This window comes from Sminthopsis crassicaudata, chromosome 4 (genome assembly GCF_048593235.1).
Source record: "Sminthopsis crassicaudata isolate SCR6 chromosome 4, ASM4859323v1, whole genome shotgun sequence".
Lineage (NCBI taxonomy): Eukaryota > Metazoa > Chordata > Mammalia > Dasyuromorphia > Dasyuridae > Sminthopsis > Sminthopsis crassicaudata.
The window spans coordinates 200,680,900-200,692,472 of NC_133620.1; the positions used below are offsets into that span (position 1 = coordinate 200,680,900).

At 31.9% G+C, this 11,573-nt stretch overlaps 1 protein-coding gene across 3 annotated transcripts in view; it reads left to right on the top strand.

The window, feature by feature from the left end:
* The window catches only part of HACE1 (HECT domain and ankyrin repeat containing E3 ubiquitin protein ligase 1), a 91,978-nt gene extending 84,621 nt beyond the window's left edge, over positions 1 to 7,357 (top strand). For all 3 annotated transcript variants that reach the window (XM_074310210.1, XM_074310209.1, XM_074310213.1), the window contains 4 exons: positions 934 to 1,032; positions 1,269 to 1,339; positions 5,411 to 5,524; positions 6,508 to 7,357. In XM_074310210.1, coding sequence (XP_074166311.1) covers positions 934 to 1,032; positions 1,269 to 1,339; positions 5,411 to 5,524; positions 6,508 to 6,610 — 387 coding nt within the window. In that variant the 3' untranslated portion in view covers positions 6,611 to 7,357. The remainder of the gene's footprint in view (positions 1 to 933; positions 1,033 to 1,268; positions 1,340 to 5,410; positions 5,525 to 6,507) is intronic.
* The last annotated feature ends 4,216 nt before the right edge of the window (positions 7,358 to 11,573 follow it).

Consider the following 11,573-nt stretch of genomic DNA (forward strand, 5'->3'; position numbering starts at 1 on the left):
ATCAGGAGGACCTGAGTTCAAATCTAGCCTCAGACACTTAACACTTCCTAGCTGTGTGACCCTGGGCAAGTCACTTAACTCCAATTCCCTCAGCAAAAAACCAGAAAGAAACAGTTTAAGAGAAGTCAATATAAAATACATCCTGAGTAAAATTCTCGAATATCACAAGTTTTGTTTTTCTGTGATAGACTATCACATTGCTGTATGGGCACATGTAATTACATTGATAGAAAAATTTTTCACTATTCTTAGAAGACACAATTTAGAGTCTCTAGTTCAGCTACTTAATGAATAAGTAGCTTTTGTCATATTACTTTAATTTCTCTGTACCTTAATTTCATTGTCTGCAAAATGAGTTATTTTTAAATGATCTCTGAAATCTCCCTAGATCTAAATCTCTGATCTGAAATCTACAATCCTATAAATCTTGTTTCTTTAGAAGGGAGTAAACAAAAAAGAAATGCCACCAAGACTTCAGAGATATTTTTCTCTATATTTATTATATGCTTCCTTTCCCTCTAGATATTTGGAGTCTGTTGACTTGACTAGAATTATTTAGGTTTTTCTGTTTCCTTCATTTTTAGAATAGTTTACTATAACAATGTTTCTTAAGTTTTTGTAGAGTAATCTAGAATGAAAATATGAAGGAAAAAATTATAATCCAGTATGCTGTTATTCAAATTGTCATAAAAATACTGCCTTTTTATATTTTACTGAAATGAAAAAATGTAGAGCAATCTGTTAAATATCTGATAATGCATAAAAGATTTTGTCCTAATTTGAGTTGTATTGTTTGATTTCCTAAAAGCCATTAAAAAAAAGAATTTCAACATCATATGCAATAAATTTCTAAAAAAGTAAATTTATTATTTAAATGTAATCTTTTTCTTCTCGAGATTAATCAGGTTTTCTTCCCCCCTTTCCCCCTTCAAGGAATTACTGCTTTCTGGTATGCCAGAAATTGATGTGAGTGATTGGATAAAAAATACTGAATATACAAGTGGCTATGAAAGAGATGATCCAGTTGTTCAGGTAAAATCTCTTTAAGTGATTGGAATAAAATGCTATTTTACATTTTAATTCTAAATGCTTTTCAGGCTTAGTAGATCAACCTTATTCAAATTAATCAGAGCAAAATATTTCTGAAATTCTTTTTATAGAAATACGTATTTGCATGAGGAACTTAGAACAATATAAAATGCCTTTTCATTCATATTTTCCATTACATGAAATATGAATTATGAATGAAATATCTTTTCTTCTGTTAGTGGTTCTGGGAAGTTGTGGAAAGCATAACTCAGGAAGAACGAGTCCTTCTGTTGCAGTTTGTTACTGGCAGGTAAGAAATATTTTTATAATTATATGTTAGAAAAAATGTTATTTATATTAGAGACTCAGGAAAGGTTGGTTTGTGTGGAGCAGCAAGAGTTCCTCAAAAATAGAGCTCCAGGCCTGGAATAAAAAAAAAAAATCCAACAACAACAACTGAATTTAAATCTGGTGTCAAACACTTAATAGCTGTGTTACCCTGAGTTAGTCACTTGCTTGTCTCAATTTCCTTATCTGTAAAATGGGGGTAATAATGTCATCTACTTCTCAAATTGTTGTGAGGATCAAATGAGATGATATTTATCAAGCACTTAGCACAGTACCTGGCATATTCCTTGACCTCTTTTAATTTGCTTGTGGTATGATCCTTTCTGTCTAGATTATATATTCATTTTGACTTTCTCTTAGTATAAGTTATGTGATGTTGATGTATGCCTAGTTTCTACCATATAATTTTCCCAGCAATTTTTGTCAGATAGTGAGTTCTTATTCTAGAAACTGGAGTTTTTGGATTTATCAAACAGAAAATTACTGTAGTCATTTACTATTGTCTTTTGTGTACCTAAACTATTGCACTGATCCACCACTCTATTTCTTAGCCACTCTCGAATAATTTTGATGATTACCACTGTATAATACTAGTTTTAGATCTGTTATATATGTCACCTTCCTTTGCATTTTGTTTCATTAATTCCCTTGAATATGCTTGATCTTTTGTTCTTCCAGATGAATTTTGTTATTTTTTTTAACTATAATTATTTTGGTAGTTTGATTGATTTGGCACTGAATAAGTAAATTAATTGAGATAGAATTGTCATTTTTATTGTAAAAGCTTAGGCTACTCATGAACAATTGATATTTTCCCCACTTACTAGATTTGATGTTATTTGTGTAAATAGTGTTTTGTAATTCATATAGTTCCTGAGTTTGTCTTGGCAGGTAGGCTTCTAAGTATTTTATATTGTCTGCAGTTATTTTAAAAGGAATTTTTATTCCTCTTGCTGAGCTTTGTTGGTAACATATAGAAATACTGATGATTTATGTAAGTTTATTTTATATTCTGCAACTTTGCTTAAAGTTATTATTTCAATTAGTTTTTTAGTTCATCCTCTAGGATTCTTTATATCATGTCATCTGTAAATAGTGATAGTTTTGTTTTCTCAGTGCCTATTCTAATTCCTCCAATTTTTTTTTTCTTCTCTTGCTAAAACTAACATTTCTAGTACAATATTGATTAATAGTGATAATGGACATCCTTGTTTCACCTCAATCTTATTGGGAAAGCTTCTAGCTTATCCCTATTACATATAATGCTTACTGATGATTTTAGATATATACTACATATCATTTTAAGGAAAACTTCATTTATTCCTATGTTCTCTAGTGTCTTTAAGAGGATTATTTTGTTAAAAGCTTTTTTCTGCATATATTGAGATAATCATATGACTTATGTATATGGTCATTTATGGTAATATTATGCAAATCTGCATTCTTGGTATAAATCTCACCTAGTCATAGTGTATTATCCTGAGGATACATTGCTGTAATCTGTTTACTAATATTAAAAAAAGTTTTGCATCAGTATTAATTAGGAAAATTCATCTATAATATTCTTTCTTGGTTTTGGCCATTCCTGGTTTAACTGTCAGCAACATATTTGTGTCATAAATTTGGTAAGATTCCTTCTTTGCTATCTTTCCATATAGTTTACATATACTGAAATTAATTACTCTTTAAATATTTAATAAAATTCACTTATATATCCAACTGACTGAAGATTTTTTTCTTAGTTCTTTGATAGCTTGTTGAATTTCTTTTTCTAAAATGATATTAAGCATTTTATTTCTTCTGGTAATCTGGGCTACTTATATTTTCATAAATATTCATTGATTTCACTTAAATTATTAATTTATTGTCATAATGTTGGGCAAAACAGCTCCTAATTATTGCTTTAATTTCTTCTTCATTAGTGATGAATTCACAATCCCTTTCATTTTTGATTGTGGTAGTTTTTTATATCAAATTAATCAAAGGCTTGTCCATATTATTGGTTCTTTCATAAAACCAGCTCTGAGTTTTATTGGTTAGTTTTAGTTTTCTTACTTTCAATTTTATTAATCTCTCCTTTAATTTTCAAAATTTCTAATTTCTTATCTAATGGGGGATTTTTAATTTGTTCCTTTTCTAGCTTTTTTAGTTCCATACCCAGATTATTCATCTGTTCTTTCTCTGCTTTATTCAGGCATTTAGAGATATAAAATTCTCCCAAGTATTGCTTTGACTGCATTCCATAAATTTTGTTATGGTCATTCTCATTGATGAAATTATTGATTGTTTCTATGGTTTGTTGTTTGTCCTACTTATTCTTTAGGATTAGATTATTTAGTTTTCAAATAATTTTTAATTTATCTTTTCATGGTCATTTATTACATAATTGCATCATCTAATAAAAGGGTACATTTAATATTTTTGCCTTTTCACTTTTGATTGTGAAGTTTTTAATGCCTTAATACAGTTAGTTTTTGTGTAGGTATGATGTACTGCTGTGAAAAAAGGCATATTCCTTTCTATTCTTATTCATTTTTCTCCAAAAGTTTATCATATCTAACTTTCTAAAATTCTAATTTACCTCCTTAACTTCTTTCTTATTTATTTTGTGGTTATATTTATGTAGCTCTGAGAAGGGGAGGTTGAGGACCCCGACAAGTATAGTTTTACTATTTTTTTCCTGTAATTTACTTAACTTCTAAGAATTTGAATACTATACAACTTGGTACATATATATTTAATATAGATAGTACTTACTGGCTATGGTATTTTTTAGGAAAAATATTTTCCGTCCTTAGCTCTTTTAATTAGATTGATTTTTTTGCTCTTGCTTTGTCTGAAATCAGGATTGATACTTTATCTTTTTACTTCAGCTGAAACATAATATATTTTGCTTTAGCCTTTTACCTTTACTCTGTTTGTATCTCTCTGTTTTTCTTGTAAACAACATTTTGTAGGATTCTGGGTTTTGGTCTACTCTTATCTGCTTCTGTTTTTTGGGAAAGTTCATTCTATTCACCTTCACAGTTGTCATTACTAATTGTATGTTTCCCCTGTTTATACATATCTCTCTTTCATCCTGGCCTTCCTCACTGCTTACCTGGTATCATAATAGCTTTCTGTGGTCAGGGCTCTTTTCTTTCTTTGGCTTATTTTTAAAGTTGAACTCCACTCATGGGGCACAGAGGGTACTGTTCTAAGCTTCTCGCACTGGGGGCTGCTCGGGGCCTGAGGTCCTGGTGGCCTGGATGGCCTGGCCTGCTTATACTTTTTGTGTCCTGGGTTCCAGAACTGGGAGTAAGCCTTTTGTGTTGGTGCTGCAGGCCTCTCAGCCATCCTGCTGTGCCACCCACCAGTGAGCCAAGAACACTGGATGATGATCTGTGCTTATGGCTCCAAGAGCCCCCCTTGTCTTGTCTGGACATTGTCAGCACTGGGCTGCACTCCCCTTTTATCCAAGTGAGACAGACATTTTCTTGAATTTCTTTTAAGTTATAAGGGCTGGAATTTTTTTCTGTCTTTTTTGTGGGCTCTGTTACTTCAGAATGGTTTTAGAGGCTTGATTTAATGTTGTTTCTTAGGGAAACTGGGGAGAGCTCATGCAGCTTCCTGGTTTCCACCATCTTAACTCTATCTCCTCTTCATGATCCAAAAAGGGAATGCCACTGAACAGGTAGGCCCTGTGGATTAAAACAGCTTCTGGTCTTGGTGTCCTTATATGGAGCATACTCAAAAGGATTTGGGACCTTATTGATTTGAATGTTGTTTCTATTGATGTGAATTCCACCCTGTCCAGACCTGCCTACCAGTTGACTCTTTTATACATCATCCTATAAGTTTTGCCTCAAGACTCCTGGTTTACTCAACATGGTTGTGCTCTTCGTGACTTTTTTCTGAAGAAAAAAGAAAAAAAAATTAATAATGAAAAATATTGTTTAATATAGATTTTAAAAGTTTCTCCTAAAATTACTGTTTGGTAACATTCTGTATTTTAGTTCCTAAAATTACTGTTTGGTAACATCCTATATTTTAGTTCCAGGGTTCCACATGGTGGCTTTGCTAATATAATGGGTGGAAGTGGATTGCAAAATTTCACAATAGCTGCTGTACCCTACACTCCAAATCTGCTGCCAACATCAAGTACATGGTATGTTAAGTAATCTCAGAGGGCTTTGCAAACTTAAAGAATTATATAAATATAAATTACTCTTGTTAATTAAATGTATTCATCTTTCATTGTGAGGCCCCTTGGCCTGATGGTCATTCTTGGGAATGTGGAAATTTGTGTTCAGGACCCATCCTTCACCCAGTGCTAAGTGACCCTGGGCAAGTTGCCAAACCTCCCAATACTTTGGGCAGTTTTTCAAGATTATGTTTCAAAGTAGATGCAGTTCTGCAATAGTAAAAGGATTTACCCCCCCCCCCCAATACTGGTAAAATTAATAGTTTGCTTCCAAAAGAGGGCCAACTTTCAGTATGCAATTTTAAAAAATTAAACTCTTTTGAATACCAAAAATAGAATTTGTGTTAATACATTGAAAGGAAAACATGGTCACTTAATTGTATACTTTATTCAAACTTTTTGAAAAATTGAGAGGTTTTGGGCAATAGAGTACAGAGCACCAGCCTTCCAAAGTGTCCAAATCAAGCACTAGGCAATTAAGTTTCAGAGAAGGTGCTGGTAAAGGGAGTTTTCTTTATTAGTGAATTCATAGGTTCAGTATTGATCCACAACATATATGCATCTCAGCATATATTTATGGGAGTAGTTTTGGGATGAACCACTCCCTGAGATATAATAGAATAGAATACAATGTATTTATTCACCAAGGTTTACTGTGAGAGTTAATTTGTTTAGATTCTTCAAGCTAAATTGTTCTGTTGCTTTTTATTTTAAACCAGAAAGAACTTATTCTCCTATAATCCATATGAATGCTAAGGGGTACTGCAATGCAGTAGTAAAGCTTTGTTTTCTTCATAAATACATCTTCAGGGTTTTCCAATTTGAATGCAAATTTGAAAGGACAGTTTTATGTTAATTATCTAGTACTGTTTTCAGTGCCAGAAAAAAATAATTGAAATTTCATATTTAATAGAGGTATGGGTGTTTTTTCTTTTTTTCTTTTTAAGCATCAACATGCTCAAGTTACCTGAATACCCAAGTAAGGAAATCCTTAAGGACAGGCTGCTTGTGGCATTACACTGTGGAAGCTATGGTTATACAATGGCATAATGAAGTCTAGAAAACTCATCTGACTACTGATGCATGATGCAGAGTGGCAGAAGTCATTTAGGAAACCATCAACAGAGAAGCAGCCTAAATTCAGCCTAGGGGCAGGATGGATGTTTAAAATTCCTAAAGGATTCTTTTTTTCTTCCCTTCTTTCATTGTATATTTGTTGATGTTTGTGATACAATTACAGAAGATTTTAAATAGCGATAGATTTCATTTGTAAATATATATATATTTACATGTATATACATATACCTGTATATAGTTTTGTATTTGTATACTACATACTTGTATATGTATATGCATGTATATAGTTTTGTATTTGAAATAGCTCCTTTCCTTGTTCATGTTGCCTTAATCTGTACCAAATGTGTTGAATCTAAGACCTGTTGTTTGTTCTACATTCTACTTCTGCCATTTAACTGTTAGGCTTCAGAGAATGGTTTGTTTGTTTTTGTTTATTTTTCCTTTTTTGTTCTCCATTTGAATTATAAACAGACTCTCAGTCTTGTATATTTTGTTGCATGCAAAGTGCCGTTTATTTTTTTGAGAAAAAAAATATAAAATGGGTTGAATTTAATTGTCTATAAAGCCACAAATATGTATTTTCTCACATTGTATCTATATTGCAATGATGTTTTTTAAGCTTTTTAATATTTTAATATATAAAGTTAAGACCAATGTCATTGATAAATAGGTGATGAAATGGCATCAGATTTACACATTAAAGTTTACATTATATTGGACTAATGATTTGTGTCTTAATTGATAAATTTGTCATTTGCGTATCTCATTTATATGCTTGCATTTATTTGCATTTATATACATATATGTTCTCAAACTCTTATACTTGGATTTAGCTTTCAGTTGTATTTGAGGTAAAATTTAAATGTAATATTTTATCATAATTCTATAATCAGTCAGTTTTGTTTTATTTACAAGTTCTGAGGACATGACTATAGAATGAATTGCCCTAGTACATATAACTTAAAATGTGCTTTTCTTTTTTGTATAAAAGTATCTTTTTAGAATAGTATGCTCAGTATAATTATCTTGCCCCTTAAACTATGAAATTCAAATATAAGCTTTTATGTTTTAAAATATCTTAATCTCTTTGATTTTAAGGAAAAAATTAAAGAGTATTGTGATAGAACTTGTCTTCTTTTGTAGGGTTTAAGGAAATGTTCTGGTGTTATTTAGATCTTTTATTTCTGGATGTTAATAACAATAATATTCCATGACTTTTAGAATACTTTCAAATATAAGATAAATGATTTACATGCAAATTTTGTCACCTACGAAGAATATATTTGTTGATGCCTGTGTTTGTGATATTCTTTAAATATTACTGGAAAAAAGATTAAATACTATGATAAAAATAAGCACTAGAAACCTTCCCAAATTTTTAGTCACTTGGAACTACATTTTTTTCTTGTGGATTTTTTGAGAACACATTAAATTGAGAAAAATGTTAAGTGTTTTCAGTATCTTAGATATTGAGAATTTTAAAATTTCTACAATATGAAAAAATTTTAAAACTAGATTGTAGTTGCTTTATTTGAAATAGTGTAATTACTCTAGATTTTCACATTTAGTGATTTTATTTCAAAAGAATTTACTGTCTTTCCTGCCTTTCCTAATGCCTTTTTATTTAAAAAAATCACATTACTTACATTTTAAAAATGCAAAAATAATTATTATTTTAATGAGTTAATTTTGAAAAATTTAGGTTTTTAAAAAACATAATGAAACTAAGCTAAAAATCTTATGGTCCCCAAAAGCCCTGGAATATTGGATTCTTATTTTTAACTTTAAGATGCCTACTATGTTCCAAATACTGTGCTAGTCATTGAAAGAGATGGAAATAACTAAAATTCTTTGGGTTTTATTCTTTCATGTGTTTTGTTTTTTAAGTTTTTATTTCAGAAACTTAGAGTAGACCCTTTGGAAAATCTAATTTTTAGGAGGAATAAATAACTCTCCTTTAAAGTAGAAACTGAAAGCATTCCTTAAAGTTATTGACTTTGTGCATTATCTCTAGAGATGGATATGTTGAGTACAAATTTTTCTATCAAAAAGGAGTCTCTGTAGTATTTGAGGACCTGGAGAGAATACATTTTACCCCCTCTTTGAGGAAATGAAGGTTAATGCTTTAGCAGAAAAAAGTAAGTCCATGAAGTTGACAGTTGGTATTCTAGAAAAAAGCATAATTTTAAAATAATAATAATATAAGAGAAATATGATTTGAATCAAATTCCTAAGAGCAAGAAATGCGCAGAAACTTTAGAAATAGAGTAACATAGGGCTTGTTCAATCCCTTTTAATGTGGTATGTCTGAGATTGCATGCTATAATTACAGATTTTCATTTTCTATTTTGAAGGAGAATGATTAATATAAAATGAAGTAATAGATAATCATGACCCATAGTGAATGGAGAGTGTGACATGGACTGGGGAAAGTTGGAGAACCTGCTCACATGACAACCCAAAAGGACTCCCTAGTTCTGTTATCTTATTTTTTTTCTTTTTCCATTTCATTCATTGTGTAGCTGTCATTGACCTGGCCCCCTCCTGACAGTCATCCTGGTCTTTTCTGCACTCTGCACTTTGACTTTTTCCTTACTGACTCATTGGTGGGGTAAGGCAGCTGGAATTCCCCTAGTTCCAGATTTTTCCCTCTACCAGCAAACTTAGTAACCTCTCTTCCATTGAATTTCATTCAACTTATATCTATCATTCAATCAAAAGTTTAGTAGTTGTTGTCTAGTGATCTCTAAAATGCTCCCCTTCTTTCCTCAGTAAGTTTAGTTTCCAGCTCACAGTCTTTTTTTCTTTTTCTTTTTTTCCTCTTTAGGTCCTATCTTCATATTTAGGGACTTTAGCTTACATATTGATACTCTCAAACATCCTAACCTCACAATTCCTTAACTTAGTCCTTTTATATGACTGTTCCTCTTATCGTATAATGTGACGATCATAATCTTGATCTCTCACAAATGCTCTACTTCCATGATCATGAATTCTGAAATTCCTTTAATCACAGTCTGTTAATATTGCACCTTTCATTCTGCCTTGCAAACCTAAATTCTCTTCTTCATCTACACAATGACTTCCAATCCCTTTATACCCTTTCAGTTTTTTCCCAGCTCATTACTCCAAGTTACATTCTCCTTCCTTCCTCATCTTGACCTTTGATGAACTATTTAAATTCTTTAATTTCTTCTCGAGTCCTTTACATCCTCATTATATCACTGACATCGAGTGGCTTTCCAAACCTTAGCCTCGGATGATTCCCACTATCCACTGCCTTTGCTCCATTGTAAATGTTGCTGACGAAGCTGGAGAAAAATCACAAAACTCTGCCGATTGGGTCCACTACAAATTTATATTTCTAAACAACTATATGTTAATGTTATAAATAGCTGCAATTGGCCCCTTTCTGCTGCAACAAAGCAATCTTTTTACATCTCCAAACTTAGTCTCTCTTTCACCACTATTTCTTCATTCACCTATCTCACATAATAAAATTGCTTTTCTTGCCAAGACAAATCCCTTTGCATGCACATTTTGGTTTGGCCAACATTGTCCCCTTCTTATCCCTACCGATGACTTAATCTTCAGTCTTCCCTTGGCTACTAACTTTCCCTATTATCTATAAATATATCCTTGCATTCCTCATCATCAATTTTTTTATTATTGCACATCACCTTCATCTTAGGGCTAACCACCTGGAATTCAAGTATTTTTATGTACAGGGACATATCTAGAATAACAGGACTTACAAGGAAACCACATAAAACAAGTGGACAAATAATAACTGGATTTGTGATTTTATTGATATAGAGCAGGGCTTAAATTTTTTTCACTCCTGACCTCTTTTTGCACAGAAATTTTTAAACAACTCTTTTTATATGGGTATATAAAATAGGTTAATAATCATTTACTGATAATAAATCAATATCATGACTCCCACATTTAGTTATGCAAAACCATATGGGTTGTAAGTTAAAGAAGCTTCAATGTAGAGAACTCTGAAGTGGAGAAAGTTCTCTCAGAGAAAATGGAAGCCAGCGCCTTCATTGTAGCTTTTGGTCTAAGACTTGTTCAGAGTCACCTAGCCTGATTCAGAGGCAGGAAAGGGACACTAACAAATGGAGGAATCAGAAAGAGCCTCCTATAGAAGATAACCCTTGATGTGAACTATGGCATGAGAGGAATCCATGGCAGATTCTATGGATTCTCTTTGGAAATCTGGTAAAACAAATGGTCGCCTTCTTAGAAGATTTTTTTTCTTTCTAAATTCATAGCTGAAGAAAATGCTACATTTGAGATAGTAGTTAGTAAAAATAAAAATATAATTTTCTTCCCAGCAAAATCAACATCCCTTGAAATCTATCCCTAGATCCCAGTTTAGGAACTGTTCATTTAGGGATTTTAAAAGGCAGCAGTGAACAAGAGTACGTTCCAGACACATTCATTATCTAAGTGTTTATGTGGTTTCCTTGTTTATGATTTTATTAATGTTGTGATTTGAAACTGACCATGTGATTAAGGCAGGATATCATAATTACAGTAAAAATACAATTTTATAAGAGCACCTGCAGTGTATTAACAGCCATATAAGATGAGCCTGTTGAGAAACTATAACTGAATATAGCTTATAGTTTAGAGTGATTAATTGGATTATATCTGTTCTCTCCCACTGTGTCACAACAAGTCAGAGTGGGCATTTTATCATTTATAAAAGAAAAGAACAGATGTTTTGTCAGATCATAGATTATGAGTTCTCATTAACTTTTATTATCTCTGTAAAATGTTCAATCCCATGCATACTTGATGTTTGGAAATGTATTATGTGTCCAGGGTTGCAAAACTATAAACTGAGAAGAGAACTGAAAAACTTCTACTGTACATTGGGTAAGTGACACAAGGCCATAGGTGTAAGTGGCAAGAAGGGCTCCTC